This window comes from Alosa alosa, chromosome 16, assembly GCF_017589495.1.
Source record: "Alosa alosa isolate M-15738 ecotype Scorff River chromosome 16, AALO_Geno_1.1, whole genome shotgun sequence".
NCBI classification, from domain to species: Eukaryota; Metazoa; Chordata; class Actinopteri; order Clupeiformes; family Clupeidae; genus Alosa; species Alosa alosa.
Genome location: NC_063204.1, coordinates 21,140,152 through 21,166,789, shown reverse-complemented (window position 1 = coordinate 21,166,789; position 26,638 = coordinate 21,140,152). Strand labels below are relative to the sequence as shown.

Genomic DNA, 26,638 nt, shown 5'->3' with positions numbered 1-26,638 from the left:
TGGGCAGAGTTTTTTTCAGCAGAGGTGGGGCTTGCTGCTACTAGCACACTCACTGAAGCCCAGTGTTATCGTCTGCAAGTCCCTGAAGCAGAGTGTCTTTGGCTGCATTCAACACCTCCAGAGAAGTCGGGTCTTCCTTGCTCTCAGAATCACTACAAAGACAACAGAACCATCAACCAACATGCACACCAGTGAATTAGCATCAAAATCAATACCATCCAGAAACACAGAACACAGCTGAGAGAGACCAACTAAGATGTAAAACTGACATAACTGACAGAATCTCACTCAGTAGAGAAGAGACTGAGAGTGTGAGGTATATATAACTATTGTGTGGACCATTAAGAAGATGAACATAGTGAGAAGAAAGGGAAAGGTCAAGCATACCTAACAGGTCAATCACACCTAAGAGGTCAATCATACCTAAGAGGTCAAGTATGTCAAGTATACCTACGAGGTCAAGTATACCAAACCCAACGGAACAGAAGGCCTGACCTGTAGTTGTCCTGGATCCACATGAGGATGTCGTACATGCGTTCGCGGCACACGGGTGACGGGTGGGAGGTGAACGCGCAGACGGCCGGCAGTAGCTCCTTCAGCTCCTCTGGCTTCAGCGGGGCCAGCAGCTTATGCACAATGTCCAGACACACACGCTGTCTTGCTTCATCTCTGATAACACACACACACACACACACACAGACCCACATATTCAAGTCATATTCAATATCATGGGAGTTTTCTTTAAATGTTTTGTAAATATGAAAGAAAAATCATATCAGAAAGGAATGAGATCCAGTTAGATCTGGTTAACAGTTAGATCCAGTCAAACTATTTATTAATATCTGATTGGATGAAAAGTATTCCATAAGTGGTGATATCCCAGGACATCCCCATGACAACCAAACCACAGCCATGGGTATATCCTTTACTACCCCGCTCTCACTCATGCCATATTGCGTAATTTCACACAACTTTTGTAGCCATGGTTTGTATGCTGATGCTTGTGTACCTGTGGCTCATGATCTGGGTGAAATCTTTGGTCTTGAGGTGCATGTAGATGTCAGGAATGACCTCAGCCCGACTGGCCACACACTCCAGACAGTGAGTCTTCAGGATGCCATGCAGCTTTGGCAGCAGGAAGAACACCGCATTGACAAACCTGAGAGCTCACACAGACACAGAGATCAGACCTAAGGGTAAACATTAGTATTTACATGACCTGGGAGTTTCAATCCCAGTATCTAATGTGGATCAGCCAGCCACATAAAGTTAGCAAAATATATTAACATTCAAAAAGTGGATTGACAAAAGACCTGACAATAACCTGACACCTGAATGTGATTTTACTGTGACATATAAACGGACGAATATAGTAAGAAAACAAATGGCAAGTAAGCTTCAGAGACATGTATCCTTACCTGTCCACTAGAGGGGGGAAGTGCTTGCACACTTTGCTAAGGCCAATAATGAATTTGTCATCCATGTTTTTCTTCTTCAAGTCCATCAGCTTTGAAACGGTGACACTGAATAAAGACTCGTCATGTTGCTGCAAGAAGGTCACATGTTTGTCAATACACATCATCCAGTGAAATGCACACTAGAATTTCCAAATAAACAGCAGTTTCTGTTCCAAAACTGATAGAAAGTCACTTACATTTTTCGCAGCCTGGTAATTTAGGATCAGGCCAATGATTTCAGCAGCAGCAGAGAAGACCTCTTTATACCGAACAAAACCCAGATTATTGGCAAGGGACTGGAAATACCTGCAGAGTCATGCACATGAGGTATTATATAGGTATTACACAAAGGCCTGAATACAAGATACAGTAGTGCTTGTCCTAACAGGATGCGATGCGAGCGAACATTAGCGATAAAATCTGTTTTCAATCGGTGTGTCCTGACTGTACGCAACGTTTTGAGAGAACTTTTGTCGGACGCCCATTTTTCTATTTTCTTTCTGTCGTTCACGTTGCTCTGCCATTTTGAATGAGAAATATGACTCAATAGGAGGGCAAATTTGACGGATTCAGTGTTGACAGACAGCATTTAATGCTACAAGACAGTCGCTCGCTTGTATCCTGTGAGGACACGCTGTTAGATGTTAAACGTCTGAGGTTAATGGCTGAACAGGTGTGTGTTTACCGGTCCTGGTCCACACTACATTCACTATCGTAGGGAGGCAGGTTGTTAGCCAGCACAATGCCCAGCAACTGCAAGCCGACGGAGTTGTCCTTGCTGTTGGGGTCGGTCCCAGCAAAGCGCTCGTAGATCAGACTAAAAGACAAAGAGAATCCCAAGAGATAGAGCAGGCACACACAATTAATATTCATAACTACCGCAGCAGTCTACTGTGTAGAAAAGTCTACACTATCTTCAAAACCTATTCTAATACACATAATTCATTTTATGACTGAAAATAATTTTTTGGGGGGGAAAAAATACTGATATTAAGGACTTCAATTTGTGGGCAGATATGGGCAGCAGGCTCTCTGATGATAAACACACGCATGATCTGTACTTGTGAAACAAGTCAGGGAGACATTTTGAAGGAAGACAATCCTATCTAATATCAGATTTCAAAATTTGGGGCGTTTAAGGTGCGGTATCAAGTCTCTGTTTGGCTCGGTGCAGGGCTCCTCCTCACCTGTAAGGCACATGCAGACAGTCCCTCCAGCACTCCACCACTGTGCGGATGATCTCCAGGTTGTGGCGGAACACCGGCCTCTTCTGGTTGAAGCTGTTCCGCATAAGGAACTCCAGCAGACGGTTGGCTAGGACCTCGTCTTTGGTGTTGCCCTGGAGACGCAGCAGTGAGGGAGCTTAATATTTCAATGCCATCAACATGGATTTTATTGTCAAAAGTTTAAAGTTATTGAACTCTTAGAACCCTAGGAACCTTGGGAGTGGCCAGGCTGGTCCAGGAGAGAACAGTCACCACAATGTCCACCACCATGAAGTGGATCCCCTCCCCACCATTATTCCCAGACACTACCAGCTGCAGCAGTGGCCCCAGCCAGTGTTTGGCATAGGGACAGAAAACCTGATGTGTGGATAACATGACAAAATCAGATGGGGAAAAAAACACCACAATGATAGAACATTCACAATACACAATGCTACATTTTCACCTTCATTCAGTTACTAATGCATTGATCAACTCCTCTATTCATTCAAAAGTATAAGAGAGGGAAAAAGTATGGATCATAGAACAGGTGGACATTAAATGTCCGAGGGATGGATGTGAAGCACTGTACCCACCTCCTCTGTGTTGATAATGAGTTTGGCAATGAACAGACGGATATTGAGTGCCGTGGATGGATTTCCCAGCTTTCCGTGCAGGAACTTCATCCAGGGAGGCAGGTCAGAGGCAGAAGTTCCCTAACACAACCACATACACACATACGTGACATTTGCAGTCTGAAGAAACCACTCAAGATAGCACCATAAATGAAAGCACCTGGCTTACATTCACCTGATACTTGCAGCACAAGTGGTTTTAAAGGAACACGCCAGCGTTCCAGCGACCAAATGTTGGAGTTCTCTCGTCACTTTTGGGAGCTATAGGCTAGATCCAACCACCTCAATGAGCTACAGTATGCTTAGCTAAGATAACGATGGTTGTGAGTTAAAACAACTTATACCCACACACTCTCACCTCCTGGACTTTGGGTGTGATGTTGTTCCTCTGCATATGGTTGAGAAGAGCTGTCATAGTGGCCATACACTCGTGCTGGTTCAGCTCGTCCATCTCCAACTCCACCATCTCTTCCTGGGAGGCAATGGCTGCTTGTTCCTTTACACACACACAAAATACACAAATGTAAAAAAGTCTTCCTTCTCACACATGCATTACTAGGCTAAAATCTTGCAGAATGCCAGAAATGTTCTTCATATTGGCAAGAAAATACAGGCACTTTGATTCAGACCAGAGCTAATTACTGATGGTGTGTAAAACATAAACCTAAAAATTTCATCCGAGCACCAACCTGTGTTTTCTTGGCCCTACTGTGGGCTGATGGATTTTGGGAATTGTAGGAGAAGCTCTGCACCCCAGTGGAAAAGTCGAACTGGCTCATTTCTTCACTAAGACTGCTGTCTGCCATGTAAGACTGGGAGGAGAGGTACACTGGCATGTCTGGGGGAAGACGGCGAAAACAACAGGATCAAACTGTTTCACTTCATGAAAAAATGAACAACATTGTTATGAGAGTGGCACTCTGATGTAATGCCCATTTTTAAAAATAGTGTTATGTAAGCTTACATCCATAGTACGAAGGGTGAAATACATCTCTAAGTAAACATTACAAAATAAATATTTTGTCACACAAGTGGTTGGTCTGGTTATTAACAGGAAGGAGGCTTGACATAAGCTTGAAAATACTACTGAGTGACCATTTGCTACCGACATATCCTTTGTTGGCTGCAACAACACACAAAAGCAAAGTAGAACGTTCTATTGTCCTTAATTGACCTGGTTTTAAAAAGATGGAATCCACAATGGGTGATGAAATACCTTTGATTGAGCAAGCACATCAAGAAACTCTGCTACTGCACAATCATGACAGAATATTAATAAATATTAGTTTCAAAACAGAACGCAAAGATGCTTGGCTCGAAGCATTAAAACGTTTCTATGAATAATGAGTGGGAATACTAGCAACATGAAGAGAGAGGTTGTTCTGCTGGCATCACTGTGTCAAGTTGTTGACCTCATCAGGTGATGGTGTGCTGATATTATTGTGCATACCTAATTCCCATCTCCTCCTTTTGTACTTCATTTACCTTATTTTGTCCCTCAAAACCTCTGGCACAGTATTGATTTATTTGCCCTGAAACATGATGGTGCCAGTGTGGTATATGTTCACATTTAGAATCCTTTCTGTCCCTTATGCCAAGGGTGCCAATGCTTACAGTATGTCCCCTGTATTTTAAGGAAGACCATTTATTTATGTATGATACATTATTCATTCACAAAGAAAATTGGTGTCCTTAAAGGTTGGACATTTCCTATTTTTTTTTTACTTAAGGCATTAAGATCAATTTCCAAAAGATGATTTTATATTCCTCTTTTTAGTCAACTTTAGCAGAGGTGCCAATAATTCTGGAGGGTACTGTATGTGTGTGTGTGTGTGTGTGTGTGTGTGTGTGTGTGTGTGTGTGTGTGTGTGTGTGTGCGCACATGTGTATGTGTATAAGAGAGAGTGTGTGTGAGACAGAGGATGATGCTACAAGGCAGGACTATCAGCAACCCACAATCTAGTCGTGGGTTGCTACAATCTACACATGGGTGTACAGTCACTAAATGTACACATAAATTATTTTATACTCCCCCACCCATGGATGAAATTCCACGAAACTTGACATACAGGTCAGGTTTATCATACACATGAAATTTGGTGCAGTTCAGAACATCTTAACAAAAGATAGGGGTGATATTATTTATTTCAGCTCTATTAATCAAAATGTTGCTGTTGATATTACTTAGTTATTGTATGTAGTCATTAACTTATAGTTATAGGTTATTACATTTTGCAGAAGCTTTTGTCCAAAACGACTTACAGAATATGAACATTACATTAGTTAAAATAACAGTTTTTTTTTAAATAATAAAGTCAATTTTGAAAAAATAAAGCTGAAAAATCCTAAATCAAACATTATAGTAATGACAACAATAATATCGATAACAATATCAAATATCAACAATGAAAAGATAATTAATTATTGAAATGTAAGGTGAACAGAGTCTTTAAACCCCTCTGAAATTCCCAAAACTATCTCAAGAATGCAGAACACTATGCAACTCATTCCACCAACGAGGAAAATTTCTCGATTGTGACCTCTTAGTTTTACTGTATAGTCGACTTTTCTTAGCCTATTACCGGTAGTTATACTTTTTGTTCCATTTTGTTCTGCTCTAATTCTAAGAATTAGCGAGCTGAGGCAATAAAAGGTAAGCACAAATATAAATAATTTTAAGAGGACCAACACAATCAAAAGTGACCATCTGTACAGATTCCAAGGATGTTTGGCAAAGGCCTATAAAGAGTTTCTACAAAGTATGACCGGTGTGGAAAACATCTGGTCACTCCACTTAGGCGCCTCACCTTGTTGTCATGTGTTTTGTAACTATCTGCCCTCCATTATGTTTTTATCTTTGTATTAAACGATAACTCAAACAAGTCTGTCAAGTTATTTGTTATTTTGGAACAATATTCTAGAACATAATCTAGCAAAACAAGAAATCAGCACAGAGTAACCAAACCCAGAGCTCAGAGTATAAAAAGCAGCAGTGACTGGAAAAACAGACTAGACTAACTGCATCACTAAGAGGTAAGCAGTACATTTTATATTTTAAGAGGACAAAGATAATAAACAGTAACTTAACTGAGACTATATACTGTACATAAGAAATAACCAAGACATCAACTTTTCAGGTCTGGAAATGGAGGAACTGAAAAGGCACTACAGGAGAGACGGCACACTCATGAACGTGACCTTCCATACAAATCGTAAGGATGCTTGGAGAAGGGCTATACCGACTTTCTATCAGGAGGATATCAACGTGACAGAAAGGGAGATTAAGGATGGAATACAGATTAACATTTTCAGAGAAGCGGGCCAGAATAGGGGAAATATTCTTAATGTAAATATATACCACACTGGCATCATCATGTTTCAGGGTAGAGAAATTGATACGGTACCAAATCAATTCGAAGCTTTACAAATACAGGTTATGTTAATGTGATGGAAAGGGAAGAATGAGTGAGGTACAGTTTTATGCTTCTTTAAAGTGCCCATATTATGACTTTTGTACGTAATTTAATAATTATAACAAAATTATAATTTTGGATGATAGTTTGGTTAATTTCGAGGTCAGACTTAACTAACATACTGTATATAATCATTTTTTTCTTTTTTAAAGTCATTAACATTAAAAGTATACTGTCCTTTTCAAAATGTGTATACATTATGTGTCTTTTTACTGATAAATAATTAAGCAGACTGCAAATGCATTAATTTAATAGTTACATTTCTATTGATAAACAATTTAAAATGATAGAATTCTGGAGTTTCACTCCAGACATGTTAAACATGAAAACAACTTAGTCTTAGATTTGGAAAAAATATGGCAAAGTCTTGACTACAGTACAACAATAATTGTAGTAGAAGGTTGTAGGTGCATTGTGAAGCATCAGCATAGGACATACATAATTCCATTGAATAGTTTGCAGTCAGAAACATTATCTATAGTGAAAGAGTATCTTAAACTGAGTAACACAGGGGAGGGTGAATATGATGATATATGGGGCGAGATTTTAAGGTATGTTGATGAGGAAATCACATGAATGGTTTAATTTGTTCTGATTGGGTGGTTACTACAATTTGTAAGGTGATGAATATAATTGATATAATTGTGATATATTATTGGAATATGTAAATAAAATTGAGTCAACGTTGTGACATTTGAGCTATACAATCTAACCAGATGATATTTTAGTCCAAGTGAACATTCACACCAAATTTGAAGAATCATGATTGCTATGATGACATTGTTATGAGCTTTAAACCCATATGATATTGTTATGAAAGTAGTTTCACTTCAAGAAAAAACGAAACTGAATCTAATCTAAAGTATGAAATAAAAAGAATGAGCTGTTTACCATAAATGGCTGTGGCCATTTGGTTGGCAGCATTAAGATATCCTTACAGTCATAAGGCCACACCCAATTACAAAAACAAGTGACTCACAGAATCACCAGTCTGTATTCTCAGTGGTTATTAGGAACACACATAGACATGGCAGACAGAGAGAGCGACTGGCGAGAAACAAACTCTAAGAACAAGCGAGCTGAGGCACTAAAAGGTAAGCACAAATATAAATCATTTTTTAGAGGACCAACACAATAAGCAGTGCCTTAACTCTGTCTGCAGGCATAAGACATTTAACCAAGACATCAACTTTTCAGGTCTTGAAAAAATGGCTGAAGCAGCAATCACTGAAGAACCCCTTCCAGCTGCTTCCGAGAATATCCAGAACAACCTTGCCAGTTCAGAGCAAGAGATTCTGAAACCACACTACAGCAATGACAGACTTGTAAATGCAACCTTCAGCACGAAACGGAAGGAAGCTTGGCACAAGGCTATAATGAGTTTCTATCAGAAGGATAATGACTTGTTAGAAAAAAAAATTGACCATGGAATACAGATAAACATTTCCACAAAAAAAACACAGACAAACATTCCCAGGAGAAAAAACAAAGGCACATCAAAAACAAGCACAAAGATACTTAATGTAAACATATACAACACCGGTAATATCATGTTTCAGGGAAAAGAAATTACTTCTGCACTGAAGCATTTTGAAGAGATAAAAAAAATGGTGGATGATGTACAAAGGGATGACTTGGGACCGTCTTCAGGGAGTATTAATTAGAAGAGGTTTGAGGACCATCAATAATTATAACCATAATTATTATTATTCTTTAACCTGAAGCATAAGGATGGAGTCAGGGCATGTCTGGTATGCGCCCTACACTTCCTTTAAGGCAGAAGTCAGAGATCAGGTATGTTGCTCACAGCAATACATGGCTGTCTTGGGTGGCTTTCCTGTCATATCATTGGTGTTTTCTTTCCCAATTTCTCTGACCCAAAATATTTTCATAGAAGCAGATGGGATCTATTTATTTTATGACTGAGTATAGGAAAATGGTATAAATAATGATCGTCTTTTGAAGTTTTACTAAGAACATTTTGGAAAATAACTTACTTAATCAACTTATTTTTTTCAAATAAGACAATACATTAGTATACTGTAAATAAGACAGTACAATAATAAATTGGGTATTTCCCTACATTTGTTTTAATTTTAAGTTCATTTTTTAATTTTATCCTTTCATCTGTGGTCTGATTCTAAAGCCTAAATTGTGGTCCTGAAAAACTGGACTGGATTCCAACCTATACAGTGGACTTGCAGTGTTTTATTGAGCACAGATCCGATATGTATTTGATTAGATGTTAGTATGCCAATACCAATGGTCAATGCAAACACAAACCATTGTGGGATTTTAGGACACAAAAGCTGTGCTAGAGAGACTAAGTAATAACCTGTGTCATAAGTATGTCATGGCGGTGGTAGTGTAGTGGTTAAGGAACTGGGCTAGCGTGCAGTAGCCTGAAAGTTGTCGGTTCAATTCCCGGCTTCCACCGTTGTGCCCTTGAGCAAGGCACTTAACCCCAAGTTGCTCCGGGGACAATGTGATCCCTTGTAATATAGCTGACATATGTAAGTCACTTTGGTCAAGAAGTGTCTGCTAAATGTAATGTAATGTAATGTAATGTATTGTATTAGGTGTTTAAAGCTTTCAGTGGCATATAGGGTGAATTTAAATGGCCATGATGAAATATTCCTATTTTTTAACTTGTAATGTTGTTTTGTCCTATAACTTGCATGATTCTATTATTTTTTTCAAGTTTCATTACTCTTTTTACATCTTACACTTGTTTGTTTATTTTGGTAATTGATTATCCTTAACTGTAACAGTCTCTGGTACAACTCCTTTTATTTTTTATTTGTGATATGTAAATAAAGTTGACTTGACTTATGACTCAGAGGGAATGTACTGCTAATCTAATAATTGCTTATTCAGACCTCAAACGTGACGACTGTGTGTCAGCTGCGTTATTAGTCCGTTTTCATTTTGGCGCCCGTATTAACAGGTTAGAGCGTGCTGGCCACAGCAGCGGCGCATCAGAGACGTTTCTGGCATGAATGCACAAAATATAAAATATATAAAATATATATAAAATATAAAATAAATAAAATAAAAATATAAAATATATAAAATATATATAAAATGCGATGCAGCAGCCACGGAACAGAGACGCAATCCACGCGTCACGGCGGCGGTCTGAATAAGCTCGGAGCCAGAGGCGTGTAACCTGGGGAAGATCATGATACAAATCAATGACTGTATCCAGAGGGATAAGAGGTCATGTCCAATCATTCAGAGCAGTGTTATCTGAGGGGAATGTCATTAAGGACAGTTTAAAAAAGGATGTTGGTATGCATCTTCCGGTAACACTTTACTTGACGGGTGAATTCATAACACATTCATAGCAGCTGTCATAAACTGCACATACAGTTTCATGAGACATGACTCAACATTCATACCAAACCTTTCATGAATGTGGAAGACGGAACAACAACTTGTCAAAATAAAAGTCCAAGAATTGCAACGCATCATTGCTGCTTTTGTTCCAAACCTCTTACCTGATCACGTCACATCTGAGTCAATGGGCTACTCCAGTGCCAAAAAGACAGAACATGGTCAAGCAAATCATTTTTGTTTCATAAAAATGTATTTGTTTTATGATGTAACCTTTGCAGATGATTTCTCATCTTTTACTACTGGGAGTGTCCAACCATTCCAGGCTACACCAATACGGGTCAGCTGAATGTAGGCTAGTTTACCTCCCTGAGTGTTAAACTCAGTGATTACGAATACTTCACAACTTGTATAGTAAAGTGACATTCGATGTAGACTTCATAAGATATTCTTGAAATATTTACAAAGGCTGGAGAGGTTAAATTAATGGTATCCAGGTTACACAAATACGGGTCAGCTGAATGTAGGCTTGTTTACAAAAAACGGCAATGCTGCTTTGCGATTGTTGGACTTTTATTTTGAGAAGTTGTTGTCGTTCTGTCTTCCACATTCATGAAAGGTTTGGTATGAATGTTGAGTCTCATGTCTCATGAAACAGTCATGAATGCTTTATGTGCAGTTTATGACAGCTGCTATGAATGTGTTATGAACTCACCTGTCAAGTAAAGTGTTACCCATCTTCCTGTGTATGCTGTTTACCATCTCTGAAGAGCTTTCTGCAGGATGCTGAATAAATTATCCTTGTATGAGAACCTGGTCATTTCCAGTGACTCATTTCTGTGGTTGCCTTGAAGTTTTATTTGAAGAAAACAAAGCATTGATGGAAAAAATAAAATTGAACACACTTTCAAAACAGGCTCTTAAGCTTAATGAAACAGATCAGTATTACTCATTGCACGGTTCAGCAAGCTTTATCAGAGGCCACTAGGAATAACAGTGGAGAGGGGAGCCACTTCATGGTGGTGGACATTGTGGTCCAAATTTGCTTGTTGTAGGCTACTTTCAACATAAACTATAAATGACTTTGCTGCTTATTTGCTGCAGCCAAAAACATGCATCCACCTTAAAATGCCTTATCAATACTAAGCAGATGGTCAGAGGACCTGCCCATACTGTGCCCACTACAAAACTCTCTACTCAGTGGTCAGCAGGAACATCACAATGATCAGGGCTTGATTGCAAGACATGGGATTCTGCTAATTTAGAAAAACACCACTGAGTGACTAAATCCACAGCTCAATATACAAGGGCATACAGTATAGTGGCTGGAAAAACTAAGGACTAGCTGCTGAAATACTGAGGTATGGAATATATCATTTTAAGAGCACAAAGACAACACTTTATCTGTCACTGCAAATGAGTAATGTAACCAAGACAACATTTTTCAGGTCTGGAGAAAGTGCTGGAGCCACATTTTTGTCCTTCAGAGTGGGCTACTCAACTTTGTGAATGAAGACAGACTTTCAATGTGAAAAGAAAGTGTTCTTCGGCTTTGAATTGAATGTCCAATCAGATTGGCTGCTGAATCTTCGCAGGGGAAGTTGCTAGAAGTTACTAGTGACCAGTAACTAACAGCAATTATTCAAATAGGCCATCTAACAATTGAGTTGTTGTTTTACACAGAAGAATTTAATAACATCAATTATGTTTGTTGAATTCACTGAGAATGGTAGGATCAAATTCACTATGCACTTCAGAGCTTTACCCACATTTGACCAGGCGCAGGTGCTAATTCCCAGGCCTGCACATCAAGAGACTCCACTACTGCAGTTCGACAGGTGCAAGCTTGTATGTGTAACCTTCCGCACAATACGGATGGAGGCTTGGCACGAGGCTATATGGAACTTTTATCAGGAAGAGTATCATTTGACAGAGAGAGTCATACAGGATGGAAGACAGGTAAACATTTCCAGAGGGCAAAGGATTCTCAATGTGAACCTATACAACAATGGCACCATCATGTTTCAGGGGAAACATATTAATATTGTACCGGAGCGTTTTGAAGAATTAAGAAATCATCTTGATGGTATATAAAACTAAAACATTGGGACATCTTTAGGGGGTACTGTCCAGAAGCGGCATGATTAGTGAGTCCACACATCCAGCCTTTGGTCAGAGTTGGCCAGTTTTCTAGCCCTTCTACCATCTGCCATATTTATACTGCTAAAGTTCAAGTTCAATGATTTAATAGATTGCTCAAGTTGGCTTGCAGTGTTGTCAAAAACACATGTAAAGTTGAGATAATGCTATAGCCTAAAAAGAAAACTTTGTTTAATCTTCAGTTCATAGCACATTTTCTCTAAAAGAAGAATTAATTACAAGAACGTCTGGCTGTCTGTTCATCTGTTATTTGCATATCTCTCGAGCCGTTTGTCCGATTGATTTCAAACTTGGCCGGTATCTTGCTACAGACACGAGCATGTGCAGTGCCGCAGCTTGACATTGTTTGGATAAGAAATGCGAATGATTAATATATATAGGTAAAAGAAGCACACTGAGCTGAGTGACAACCCACACGTAACTGTGCAAACAGCCTTCTTAACATACCTTACATTGTGTTTGTGCCCATGTCTGTATCCAGACACACTGACAGTGCAAGGGTGCACACGCGCGCGCACGCACGCACGCACGCACGCACACACACGATGTAAAATAAGAGATAACAGATCACTTACCTCCATTTTCTCCACTCACTTCCTTACGGATCATAACATACTTCTTCTTTCGCTCTATAGGAACCTGGGATGGAGATAATATTACAAATAAATAAATGTATAAACATTAAACAGTATTTGTGGGAATTTGCAGAATATGTTTCTTAATAGTTAACACACAAACAAAAGCAGAATAATTTAAATAAAGACATGAAAACACAATTCAAGCAAAACTGTACTTACATCAATTTCAATGGGAAAATTATACATCTTCTGGATATCTATGAGGTTGTCAAATATAAACTGATTCTGTAAGGTAAGCAAAAAAAAACAAAAAAAAAACATAAAAATGATAATTTCTGTAGCTTTTTTTGCTCAAGTGTTTGATACGCATCCACACAATATCCATACATTTTGTAAGGTGTGTTTTGTTCGGCTCTCACCTTCTCTGGCTTCTCGGTGAAGAGGAAGCCCTGGTAGAACTTGGTCTCGTTGAAGCTGCAACAGATGAGAGCGATGGCGCAGTTGTAGGCGGCGCAGTGCAGCTGCCTCCTCAGCTCCAGCAGCTGGCTCTCTCCCATCATGTTCTCCGTGAAGGCCTCGAAACACGATCTGCCCGTCAATAATAACACACAATAATTATCCATAAAAGTGTTGCTGTCCAATTGATTGACAATGCACTTGAAGCATTTTCATTCTATTGTCAGCAGATGATATGGTAGAGCACATGGTAACTAAAAACAATGCAACATGGCAATTTGTCTTATTTCTTTTTATGTGGAGGTAGAGTGGACAGAGAAGAACAGCTAGCACTTCAGTATCAATCTGACCAAGGGAATAAACCAGTGAATGTGTGGCTTACTTGAGTAGATTCTTTGAGAGTTCATTGCCCTCAGCCTTGGCTGCTCCACAGAAGGCCTGGTTGATCTGAGAGTCTTTGGAGTAGAGTTCATCTTTGGGCAGACGGGAGTACAGCAGCTCCATCAGCTTGAAGAAGCCTCTCTTCATCATCACCTGAGTCTCAAAGGTGGCCTCGTTTGACTGGAGGAATAACAACATCTTCCATTTAGACATTACAGTAGGTTACAGTAGCAGGTTGCGCAGTAAGGTCAACACGGCTCCCCACCAAATAATTTCACAACTTAAACAAAAAGGTCTTTACATTCCATAGATTTACTAGCCTGGGTTTTCCCATGCTGCCTTACGCGCGTGACTTTATTCACGCTGCTAGGCAGCCTGGATTCTATGGACTTCGTTTTCACCTCAAAGAAGGAACCAATCACAGAATGGAGGGAGGGCATCATAACGATGACGACACACCGTAAACCACGTTTCAAATACGAGAAAATGAATGTCTAGTTCCCAGACTCCATCTCAATGAGATGAGGTCTGACATTAGCCAGGCTATAGATTTACATCTCTATAATAAACTGAGCCACATAGGCTATACCTTGGTGAAGCGAGCTTGCAGGGTAGCCATGATGTCCGAGATGTTGGTGATGAAGAACTGGCTGAGGGCTCTGGAGCTGCAGTGAGTGGCCAGAGGGAGAAGCACGCGGTCCAGCACCGCCAGCAGCATGGAACGCACTGGAACGTCTCCATCGCGGAACGTCTTGTGGACAGCAGAGAGTAACTCCACCTGCCGCTCAACACTGGACCTGCTCAGATAAGAATCAAGACACATGTACAAGTAGACACACAGTCACACACAAATAATTTATCCTTTCAGATGAGTTTCTGAATAAGGGATAGGAATATATGGTTACACTTTTCTTGACAGTATCGACATAAGAGAGACATGACACTGTCATGAATGTGTCATAAACAAGTCATAAACATTTATGACATAACGTTTGTTATAACGTCTGTTATTAAGTGACATTCGTTCTTTGTCATAACAAGTTAGGGTTAGAGTTAGGGTTAGAAGTTTGGATTAGGGTTATTGTTTCATGACAGTGTCATATGTTCATGACAGTGTCATGTCACTCGTATGTCGATACTGTCAAGTAAAATGTTACCGGATATATCAATATGAAAAAAGAATATGAAAACAAGAATAGTCATGAACAGGTATCTACAGTATACAATTAAACATGGCATCAAGTTCATCAGTTATGCAATATACATATACAATAATATACGTAAACATGACACCACATACAGTGACACAGTCTATAATGTTAATAAAGCTACTATTAAGTAGATATGTTTATGTGGGTAAACTCTCTCACCGTCTGGCAATCTTTTGGAAGCAAGTCTGGAACAGCTCTTCCATGATGTGCTTCCCATCACGGCACAGAACTCCAACCATGAGCTTCAGCAGCATTGGACTCTGGGACAGTTCCAAGGCATCTAAAAACTACAAACACATTAACATGAACATACTGCCCATAGACATGAACATGGGGGCAGCTGTGGCCTACTGGTTAGCACTTCGGACCTGTAACCGGAGGGTTGCCGGTTCGAACCCCGACCAGTAGGCACGGCTAAAGTGCCCTTGAGCAAGGCACCTAACCCCTCACTGCTCCCCGAGCGCCGCTGTTGATGCAGGCAGCTCACTGTGCTTCACCTCACTGTGGGCCAGATGTACGTACATATACAAACATAGCGTTATCAGCACCATGGACACACCGCAGATTGCGAACGCTGTCAGACCCAAGTTTTCGTCGTATTTATCAATCGTTCAATCCTTAGTGTAAACTGCGCCTTTCTCCGTCCATAAACGCAGTTTACGAACGTCCACAACTGAATGGCAGCGCCTACATACAAGCGCAGTTGAATGAAGTTAACTGATGACAACATTAAAAATAATCAAACGTTTAGCGATCATGAAATAATACCATACATGATAAGATGTAAACAAGCAGGGAGATAATGAAGATCAGTAGTTCTACTCAAACTACTTGTGCACGTAGGCTATGGAAGATTGGTCAAATCTAGCAAGTAGGAAAGTTTAAATGAAAGTGAAAGTAAGACATTCGAAAGGCCAACGACAGTTAAGGTTGCTTTTGGTAGTACAAATACTTTCACCACAAAAACTGGGGTTCTAAATAGCGATTCTGTTGTCTTTGAAAGGTTCTCTTATTGACGCATTGAACTGCAAGTAAGGGATAATGTATTGTCCGCCGGTAATTATCAGAAAATAAGTCCCGACAGGGACTTAACGAGAAAAGAAACCTAACACAATGAATCTTTAAAAATGATTTTGCTACCGTTTCGTGTCTTCCGCTGACAAAATAAATAGTTCGCCACACAGATAGAACTTGACAGTTGCAGGTGTTGCGTGGCAACGTCTTACTAGCTTACTTTCCCTTTCAATGAAATTCCATTGCAATAAGCGAATGGAATTCTTGCGGAGGGATATGAAAGACGTTAATCAACCCGCTGCCATTGACAGCGGTGATTATATACTTTGCCGGTGATTTATATAGATTTAACATAGGCCTGAACGTTGGGAAGGCCCATTCATGTGAATGGAACTTTTTGCAGCACTCTGAAGAGCCGTGTAATAATTTGGATTAACACCTGCTTTTACAAGGCGGAAGTATTTAGGCGCAGAATAGACGTGCGCTTTCAGGAGCAATCTTTGTACATACCGCGGAATACATAACTAGGCGCTCTTTACTCTTCCCTTCCCATCTTTTTACGCTAAACTCCAACTTTCCCCTGGATCTTCCCATGAATGCATATGCATGACATGACAATCGCAATCTGCCACTTTCAGCTCCCGCGACAGGCAGTTTGCGCTTTTACATCATTGCAGCCTGTTTGTACATACCTCGCAATGATTTTACACACACATTGCGAAACAAATACGCCTGAAATGGGCGCAAAAGCGTTAGTACATCTGGCCCTGTGTGTACACGGTGTGCTGTGTGTGTTTCACTAATTCACGGATTGGGATAAATGCAGAGACCAAATTTCCCTCACGGGATCAAAAGAGTATATATACTTATACTTACATATTTGTATGTTTGTATTTCATCTAAAGACTACAAACACATTAACATGAACATACTGCATATAGACATGGACATACTTTGTATGTCCTTTGAAACAATCCATGTCACTAAACTAAATGGAAAGCCATTCACCTTGCGAACGCAGTCCATGTAGTTGTTGCACTGCAGTGAGCCGCGGGGGAACTCATCCGACTGCATGGGGAAGTGGGAGGCCACCAGCACCTCCAGGGCCCTCTGCAGCTCCGCCAGTGGCTCGGCCGGCAGGACGGTGAAGAACGGCAGCATGATCAGAGCCTGGCTCTGGAAGTAGAGGAATTTGAAGAATGAGTGCTGAGAGAGTGCAGAAAACAGCAGAATCAATGTACATTTTTCTATACATGTATAATGTATGTTTTTAATACGCGTACAATGTACATTTTATTTACGCGTGTTCTGCCCATGTAGTGAGTGATCTCAACTCCAAAAACACATTTCAAGAAATTCCCCGTGTGGAAGTTAACAGTGACTTAACGGTGACTAGCAAAGGATTCCCTTTGAAAGAAAAGGGCCAAAGACACTCATTACAGCGGAATACAAACAGAGGAAGTATTCTGTGGTTAAGGTGCGACAGACTGATCAGAGGCTAATTACTCCCACAGCTGGCAGCTGAACATGGCCTGCGGGGCCTACATGGCCTGTAAACCATCTAAGAAAAGGGGACAGTGTGTATTACAGGCTTCCCACTCTAAGTCAGATGTAAAGATTTCAGAGCAGCTACAGAGCATTCAAGAACATTTTACTTTTTTTAGAGTAGGAGATGATTAAATGGGCATTGAATAAACAAAGTTGGACTAACCACAACTACTCAAACAAGCAGTAAAGCTAATAACTAGATATACACCAATTCTGCAGGGAAATATATCTGTATTAATGTATTTTGGCAAGTAAATTGTAAACTGCTGCAGTACAACAAAATTCCCTGATATTCCATGACTTTGTCCCAAGAATGATCAAATTCCCTGACTTTCCATGTCTGGAATAGACTTTCAAAAATTCCATGATATTCCAGAAATTCCATGACCCGTGGGAACCCTGGTATTATTGATGTTAACCTTGAGGTCCAGAGGCAGGCTCATGTCGATGATGAGGGTGGTGAAGGTGGTAAAGACGGGCTGGAAGGCCTGGTGGTTGATGTTCGAGCACACCGAGGAGTCAATCTACACACGACAAGGACAAAGTTCAGATGGGTGAAGGGAATTACGAGAACTTTGCAGTAGTAAAACTACACACCAGTACATACATTTAAAGGACACCTGGCAAATGAAGGAAGACTGTTTAGACTGCTTGTGGTGTTGCATGAAAACTGTTGAGAAGGTTAGGAGTCTACTACATAGAGCAACAATTTTGGGGAAATGACAGAATTTTGGGGACAATGACACTGTTGTTTACCATAAGACTGGCACTCAAAATACAAAACAAAGAGACACTTGAATCTCGTGAGTCAAAAATACACGTTCAGCTCCCGTATATGGAGATAACCATGTGTCCATAGTTCTCTATTAAAATGGATGAATGATGACATGTTGATAAAAGTGAGTGAGTGCAGTCCAGTGTGTGCAAAGCAGGTGTGGCATCTTAACTGTTGTACCTGCAACACTTTGGAGAGGAGCGTGAGGGTGGCTGTTTTGCTCTGGGGAGAAGAGGCGGGGCTCCCCCACCATGGCCTCAAGGACTCCCACTTCTGGAGAATCTGCTCGGCCAAAAGCGTGCCCTGACTCCGCCTCACGGCACGCTCCCGGAAACTGTGGTCCAACATTCCGTTGAGCAGAATGCTCACCTGGACCCAGCCCAAAACCATGTTATCTGTTCCATCAGGCTCCTTTAAGACCGTCATTGTCTCACCATGCTAAGAGTTCAGTTACATAGGCTAACTACAGGATATAAAACAAGGAGGTTAAAACCAACCTCAATTAATTCACATCAAATCAAAATAATTCCCTCATTACTACTGTAATAATGAGCCCTTTATTTATATTCAGCTGTAATAATGAAAGTTATGTAACTGCTTTAAAAAGTGTACAGTTGACTATCTGCTCATTTTAAACCAATGTCTGTTCAGTACCATATCAGTGCATCAGCCTTACCATGCAAGAGTTTTGGGTGGCAGCAATCAGCAGCAGTGGCACAGTAGCATCCAGGCAGCGCAGCAGCTCAGCATTGATGGTGGAGTAGAACAAGCTGTAGAAGTATTCGCCATGGGAGAAGCTCAGGAACTTAGGGTTCAGACTGCCAGACAGTGGCACCGACAGAGAGATGGTGTTCAGTAACAGACCCACTCCCTGCTCACTCTGGAGACAGAGAGCGAGAGAGAGAGAGCGAGAGACATAAAGAGAGAGAGAGAGAGAGCGAGAGATAGACAGCAAGAGACAGAAAGGGAAAGAGAGAGAGAGAGAGACAGAAAGAGAGGATGGGTTATTCAGAAAATAGAGGACAATGCAATTGGAAATTATTAGTCTCACACAACACTACCAAATATAACTACCAGTAACTCCAAAATGCCATAACAAGTTTCACATTTTGGTCAGTCAATACAGATTTCAGGAGGTTCCGCCTCACCTGTCCACCCAATGAGAATGATAGCTGAACAAGCCCCTCAGCCAACTTCCTGCTGCTAACATCCATAGATGGTAGGGACATCCTGTCCTCTCCAGGGGCTATGCCTTTATAAATGGCCAGAAGCAACCTGGAGCCCAGAGAGTGGCTGTAGCCGGCATCCTGGGAGACAAAGCAGAGATGACTCCCATCCCATAATGTCAAGGGTTAAAGGTCTGCAGAGGTACTCGACAGAGCCAAACATACAGTATGTGAATGCAAACCTAAGACAATTACCTAGGAGACAATACAACAATAATTCACAATGGGCAACACTTGGATGGTCTGTCTGCTATATAGACTATCTACAGATAATCAGATTAGACACAAACTATCTGTTGACACTCTGTTAACAACATATGGGGTTATGGGTTGGGTTTGGTTAGATGATGTTCAGTAATTAAACAAAAATTCCATTGACTGAATTTGATTGTCAACAAAACATCTCAGTAGGTGGACTATCCAAATGAAGTGCTACCTCACAATGAAACTCTCCACATGGGGGGCAGGACCAGACCCAAGTGTTGGGTAGAGGCACTATCATGACAATCCTATGATTTCCCTAAATCCTTAGAAAGGTGATTCTGTATAGTCTGCAGTTAATGTTGTTCTACCTTATTGTGAAGTACAGTGGTAAGAAGGCCGGCCTGGTGAAGCTGCTTGCAGGCAGAGAGCATCATCTCAGTCTTAGTGTGGCTATCACGAGTGTCCGGATCATAGAAATCAACTGCACACAGGTCCTCCACACTGAAAGAAGAATAAAGAAAGATGTGACAGAGAATGAGAGGAACGCAACGAGACAATGAAGCGGGGGGGCTGATTTTTCAAGTAAAGTACTACAGATGACGTCACATTCACATCTGATAGAACATAAAGCATATTCCAAGGAGAGTGTGTGTGAGTGTGTTGAACTATGACCTTTGAGCGGAGATACTTCTACTACTGATACTCAGTCATGCACAGAAAATCATAAGCCACAAAAACCAACACAGTCAAGTATTGCTGATTTTTCAAGTAAAGTACTACAGATGACGTCACATTCACATCTGATAGAACATAAAGCATATTCCAAGGAGAGTGTGTGTGAGTGTGTTGAACTATGACCTTTGAGCGGAGATTCTCTTCCTGAGGCTGGCCTCCAGGTTCTGTCTGTAGGGAGAGGAGGCCAGAGCCTTGAGCAGGGACACACACACTTGCGGCAGGTGGGTCATCACCTCCAGGTCGGCCATGTCAAACCCAATGGAGGATGGCTCGCACACAGTCATTGCAACCAGTTCAAAAAAGGCTGGGTTGAATATGTCATCTTCTAACAACTGAGGGGGAGGGAGCAAAAGTATTAATTCCATAATATTTAATAAAACACCTTTATTCGTTCATTTTTCAAAGACGTTTTCAGGTCAAATTCTGAATGGGCGCTTAGTTACAGTATCTTGACCAGACATCAGCTGCCCTTGTCATACCTTCCAAGTGTCTTGCTGGCACTTGACCAGCACCATAGTGGTGAACTCCAGCAGCCTTACGATGATGGTGCACTTGCTGTAGGAGTAAAGCTCTCGCTCGCGGGGGCTGAAGAGGGAGGGTGGCGCCCCCGTGTGGACACAGCACTCTGCTGCCTCCAGGTCCTGTCCCGCAAGCTCTGTGAGGAAGAACTGCAGTGCCGGCAGGAAGCTTGACTTCTCCTCTGACCCTGGAGAGAGGTAAGGAACGGAGAGATTATTTAATTGGGAGAGACACACATCGTCACTCTTTTACATATCATGTCAATGTCAAATTAGGCCTTTCTACCTTGAGGGATAGTAAATGTACTAAAGTAGAAGGGAAGCTTTATATGGCAAAACTTAAACATTAGGTGAAGCATTGTTCAGTTTTTCTCTTTCCCCTTTTACTACCATGAGCCGTTTCCGTCCACTTTGATTAAACAGAGGTGCGTCGCTATAATCACCCAGTATCTGCTGCGGTTGAATGAGGCGCAGCCCTGTGAAGGTGTTGTAGCAGTCCAGGGCGGCCAGCAGCACGTCCATCCACTGCAGGGTGACCCTGACGCTGAAGGGGGCCTGCAGGGCCCTGAGAGTGGGCTGGTTTAGCAGGCCTCCCCCCTCCAGCCTGGACACCAGGAAGCCCACACCCTGCTTCCTCACCTGCTCCTCCAACCACTGGGCAGGAGAGCTCTTCCCTGGGGTAAACAAACAAACAACAAAACAAATCAACAAAAACATAGATCAGATTAATCAGAATCCGGTGGAGTGGAAGCCACAGGTTTAAGTTGTGTGAGATGGTGGTGGTCTAAACATCCAGTAACACCTGAAGGTTGAGAGTTCGATCCAAGCCACCATTGTGTTCCAAAGCAAGACACTTAACCCCAAACTATCCCTGCAGTTAGATCCCTGCAAGTCTCTCTGGATAAGAGCGTCAGCTAAATTATGAATAATACTTATGAAGTTTGTCTTGTGGTTCTCTAAGAACTCCTGAGATCATCATCATAAAGACAATATTCTCAAAATTGCTAACCGTGTAAGTTCTATAGGTGTAGATCCACAATGCTGTGCTTACCTGGCAGTAAAGGCACAAATTCGTAGAAGAGCTCCATGCATTTGTGTCTACATTCGGTCTGTGGTCGGCCACACTGCTCCAGCAACCACAACACCACCTCCAACAGGGAGAAGGCTTTGTCTGGAGGAAACCCTCTGTGTGTGTGTGTGTGTGTGTGTGTGTGTGTGTGTGTGTGTGTGTGTGTGTGTGAGTGAGTGAGTGAGTGAGAGAGAGAGAGAACACATACTGCATGATGCACAATAAATACACGTCAAAAGATAAAGGGTGAAAAAAGTGGGAAAGCTCCACAACATTGTAGCGATATCAGAAACCAACTCAATTTCAAAATGGCTGAATTAACAAACCCCCTTTGGACACCAAACATGAATAAAATCTACGATTCAGAAAAAAATGAACTCTAGAAGAGATGGTGCTACCAGAAGAGAGGACCTACCTGGGCACACGTCGCTTGGAGCTCTGGCTGAGAGAGGCAGCCTTTTGCTTGATGATCCTCTTCAGGTGCTCCAGGGCACTGCTACACTGCTGCACCGTTCCTGCAGGGGCAGAGCGCACACCATGCGGGAGTCAGGGTCACAGGCAAGATCAGAGTCACAACCATAGGTCACAACATGGTCCTACTAACAAGTAGTCCATAACAGTGTTTATATACTGTACTGGTCTCCAAACCACAATCAGTGGACAGAGCCCCAAGTGCTCAAGAGCTCCTGTGTGCACAAGCATAGACAGAAAGAGACAGGGGAAGCAGGTAGCACGCAGCAGCCTTACCCATTGACTTCTCATCTGCGTGGGCTAGTGCCAAGCTCTCCACAAACACGACAAAAACTTCAAAGACAAACTGCTCCACCAGGGAATTCTCCTCCCTGACAGACCAAAACACAGCATCATCGGAACATGAATTAAACAGAGAAAACCAAAAAAATACATCAGAGCACGATTCGACATATTCCAAGTCCATGGAAGTGCCCGACAGCACACTCACACCCACTACATCACACTTGTTGTCACACTGATGAAAACGAGCTTACCTGAACTGCCTGTAGATGCTGTTGAAAGCCAGTGCGGCGCCCAGCCTCTTGAAGACGTTGGGGTGCAGCGCCAGGCTGTAGATGCGCTTGAAGAGGGACTTGATGTTGGCCGGGCTCTTCTCCTGCTGCTTGGGCGTGGTCTGCTTGATGGACCACCTCACAAACTCCTGGATGCAGCGGCCGCTGAAGTCCCGCAGGGTGCTGTCCAGAGGGTCTATCACGCCATCCTAGACAGGAGAGGCGGGTGGCAGATAACATGGGCAGTTTAGTTAGAGATGAATAACGGCAATAAGTGATGTCTTTACAAAGCAGTATACAGAACTTGGCCCAATGGCCCACGCAGCTGCTTACCATGATGGCCTCCAGCACGGCAACGGTGTCCTGGCTCTCAAACTTCTTGTTGTTGGTGAACCAATGGATAAGCTGCATAACCAGAGGCTCAAAGAGCTGCCTCGTCACCTGAAACAGTTGTAAAAATGTTTTTGCTTAGAATGCAAAACAAGATTTTTTGACAAAAACCTAAACACAAATTTTGCGTAACAATGTGTAGAACAATATATTGCATACTAGTATACAACAGGTCACAGGTATACAGTACTATAGATATTGTTGGACCATAATGGTCCTTGCGAGATTAATTGCTTTACCCGAGCAGTGAGAGATCAAATGCATAGACATAGAACTGTATACATAAATTCATACATAGAATCATACATATGAATTCATTCAATGAATACATATTAAATTCCTAAGCACATACACACATGTGTGAGATATACTTTTAACAAAGATAAAAAGGACCTCTGACCTGGTCCACGTCACAGGCCAGTCGCAGCAGCACGGGGAAGACGCGCTTGTGGAGGTTGTACATGGGAGGATTGGACTTGTCCCCTTCGGCCATCTGAGCTCCCTTACCCACCATATACACCACCAGACTGTGGAGCAGCTCACAAGCTGCCACCTGGGTTTACACACACACACACACACACACACACACAAAAGTCCAGAGTTACATGGATATCAAACACAAACTGAACACCATTCACAATAATCAAAGACTTATGGAATCAGTTGCAAATGTAATCCGTCCACAGCCCATATTTCGCACCTTGGTCTGTCTGTCGCTGGAGGTCAGCGCCAGCTCTGTGATGCGAGGCAGGAAGCAGTCCAGGTAAATGACGGGCTTCATGTCTGAGAAGGGCACAGCAAAGTTCAGCCTCCTCTCACTGTCCCACGCCACAAACTTCTTCATCATGTCCTCCGCAGAGATGGCTGAAGAGGAGGGGGAGAGGGATAAACACAACGATACTGAGCGATTAACCTAGATCTACATTACCACCTTATCAAGTAAAATGCTTTAGTATGTGTCAGAATTTGTTTTTGGTCAACATTATACCATAGCATTATAAGCAAACAAGACCTCAAATAATCCATGTTCATGAGAACTGATGTTAATTGAGGGATTCCCCTCATAGTTGAGTGTCAGACACAACAAAGTGCAAATCTGTATATGAGTGAGTATCTGTATGGAGCTCACCGGTCACCAGACTCCTGTTCAGCTGCCCTCCGAGGTGGCCCAGGAGTCGCACCACCCTCCTCCTCACCACTGCGATGGGCGACTCGTCTCCCTGTGACAGACACAAAGAAACCAACATAAGCACACCACACAAACAAGTTTGCTCAACTGCCGCTCCTTGTAGATAGTAGTGTTGTTGTAGGGTCTGGTGTTATGAGTCATAAACATAGTATCACTGTCTCGCTGGAGTAACCCTGCTTATTTCACACAAAATACAGCAAATATATTCACATATATGTGTGTGTGTGTGTACTTCTCGGTGTACAGTAACTACCATAGGCAGGTGCTTTGCCCTCTTCAGCAGTCTCATCATCACTCTCCCATAACTCTTCTCAGTGCCAGAGGACAGACACATCACTTCCATCCCACTCTCCTCCTTGTCTGAAAACAATGAACACATGATTTCATTCATTTAGTCTATTTCAGCTACTCATCTTCATGTCCAATGACAAATCACACAACGGAGCGCCCTCAGCACGACAGCTCAGAGCAGCTTGCTGGCCAGTGGAGCTGCAGTACTCACCCCCAGCGGCTGTTTTCAGGTAGCCGTCCAGGTGCGGCAGGATGTCGCCATAGTGGGGCTGCATGGTCTCGCGTGGGATGTGTGCGGACCAGAGCTCCAGGGCATCCAGCGCAGCCGTGGCCAGGGGCGCGTGGCTCAGACCCAAACGCAGGGCAGCCTGGGGTCAGGAGGTCAAAGGTCAATCAGAGGATTTAAATTTTTTAATATATATTTCATGCAGAGAATAAGTAAGCCCTGAATGCAGTAATACTGGCTGCACTCTGGAACTGTTGCAGCGCAGTTACGTATGTTTGTTAAGGAAGGGTCAAAGAAGTCCTTTCAAGAAAGTCTTTGGGAAAAAATATGTAATAATGTCGTAAAATAATCTTTAAATTAACCTGAAGGGCAGGGATATAGGCCTTGATGTCCAGCGCCACAACATCATGGTGCAGCGACAAGACAAATGTCAGGCAGGCAGCTAGCAGCTCATCCTTATACTGCTTAATACGCACTGACACCTGCAAGGAGAGCAGAGACAGTACATATCCGACATATTCAGCATTAAAATGTTATAATTCAGGTCAAATTAATTTCTCTAGGTTCTGTATAAGTTCTTAGAGATTTGCCTTATTATTACCTCTTTTCCAAACTTGGACACAAGAGCAAAGCAGGCACATTTAACTGGATCCTTGTCCTCTTTAGCTTTGTAGCTCTTGGGGCTAATACCCTGTCAAGGAAATATTGGTGGTCAACAACAACGATCATGTCAAATACCGTACCGTAAGTGTACCTTCTTATAACACATCAGTAGATGTTCATAACACATGAAATTCATCACAACAAATTAAGTCCCAGACATAGAGGGTCTTTGCTACATTCAATAATGTTTTTAAAACACCCATCCTCTGTTTGTTACCTGGAAGTATTTGATCTTCTTGGCGATGGTCATGGTGAGGGAGAGCAGCCGGTAGAAACCGCTGACCAGTGGGAAGCGGATGGACTGGAGGATGAGCTCGTGGCTCAGAGGGTACACCCACTGCTCGAAATACTCCAACCTCTTCTGGGACAGCAGCTCACTGCAGGCGGCATCATCATCATCATCATCATCAACAACAACAACAACGTCAGTGGAGAGGGCTCAAGCACGGATCAAGATTCCAAACTTCCCCTTCGTAACGCAACTGACTCAGCCAGCCCCAGACAAGTCAGCTACAGTGAATGCCAGTGAATTGTTAAACACAACTATTAGTGAAAATAAGCTGATTTATGCCTTGAGATTGTAACATAGGACATTTTGTGTGAACTAAGCAGTTCACTATTTTTGGCCTTCTACTACCTGCTGAAGTCCACCAGGTTAATAAAGGCGGTGAAGTCTTTAGGTCTGTTGGGGATGAGATGGGCGGCAGGATCTGATGATGGCACAAGGGCGCTGCCTCCATCAGTCTGACCCTGTGGTGGGAGAAAATCAACACAGCTTAAAAGCAAGAGGAACCTTTAGGCATCTAACAGGCACAGGTAGCTTCGCTGAATGGCTGTGGGTGGATAAATGTGCAGTACTGTACATGTATGTAA

The 26,638-nt window shown here is 42.1% G+C and overlaps 1 protein-coding gene across 2 annotated transcripts in view; it reads right to left on the bottom strand.

The window, feature by feature from the left end:
* prkdc (protein kinase, DNA-activated, catalytic subunit) overlaps positions 1–26,638 on the bottom strand; it is a 51,105-nt gene that overhangs the window by 15,952 nt on the left and 8,515 nt on the right. For both annotated transcript variants that reach the window (XM_048266041.1, XM_048266042.1), the window contains exons 17-56: positions 26,403–26,515; positions 25,983–26,142; positions 25,704–25,793; positions 25,465–25,584; positions 25,088–25,244; positions 24,839–24,945; positions 24,526–24,616; positions 24,097–24,260; positions 23,797–23,949; positions 23,340–23,447; positions 22,989–23,215; positions 22,729–22,823; positions 22,397–22,496; positions 21,964–22,097; positions 21,356–21,586; positions 20,874–21,100; positions 20,518–20,726; positions 20,028–20,160; positions 19,378–19,536; positions 18,906–19,109; positions 18,410–18,598; positions 17,874–17,978; positions 16,915–17,082; positions 15,052–15,179; positions 14,271–14,478; positions 13,683–13,861; positions 13,264–13,432; positions 13,064–13,129; positions 12,842–12,905; positions 3,987–4,135; positions 3,656–3,793; positions 3,259–3,378; positions 2,897–3,040; positions 2,645–2,796; positions 2,143–2,274; positions 1,655–1,763; positions 1,419–1,546; positions 1,010–1,159; positions 496–669; positions 54–152 (exon numbers count right to left, since the gene is read on the bottom strand). In XM_048266041.1, the coding sequence (XP_048121998.1) occupies positions 54–152; positions 496–669; positions 1,010–1,159; positions 1,419–1,546; positions 1,655–1,763; positions 2,143–2,274; positions 2,645–2,796; positions 2,897–3,040; positions 3,259–3,378; positions 3,656–3,793; positions 3,987–4,135; positions 12,842–12,905; positions 13,064–13,129; positions 13,264–13,432; positions 13,683–13,861; positions 14,271–14,478; positions 15,052–15,179; positions 16,915–17,082; positions 17,874–17,978; positions 18,410–18,598; positions 18,906–19,109; positions 19,378–19,536; positions 20,028–20,160; positions 20,518–20,726; positions 20,874–21,100; positions 21,356–21,586; positions 21,964–22,097; positions 22,397–22,496; positions 22,729–22,823; positions 22,989–23,215; positions 23,340–23,447; positions 23,797–23,949; positions 24,097–24,260; positions 24,526–24,616; positions 24,839–24,945; positions 25,088–25,244; positions 25,465–25,584; positions 25,704–25,793; positions 25,983–26,142; positions 26,403–26,515 (5,753 nt within the window). The remainder of the gene's footprint in view (positions 1–53; positions 153–495; positions 670–1,009; positions 1,160–1,418; positions 1,547–1,654; positions 1,764–2,142; positions 2,275–2,644; positions 2,797–2,896; positions 3,041–3,258; positions 3,379–3,655; positions 3,794–3,986; positions 4,136–12,841; positions 12,906–13,063; positions 13,130–13,263; positions 13,433–13,682; positions 13,862–14,270; positions 14,479–15,051; positions 15,180–16,914; positions 17,083–17,873; positions 17,979–18,409; positions 18,599–18,905; positions 19,110–19,377; positions 19,537–20,027; positions 20,161–20,517; positions 20,727–20,873; positions 21,101–21,355; positions 21,587–21,963; positions 22,098–22,396; positions 22,497–22,728; positions 22,824–22,988; positions 23,216–23,339; positions 23,448–23,796; positions 23,950–24,096; positions 24,261–24,525; positions 24,617–24,838; positions 24,946–25,087; positions 25,245–25,464; positions 25,585–25,703; positions 25,794–25,982; positions 26,143–26,402; positions 26,516–26,638) is intronic.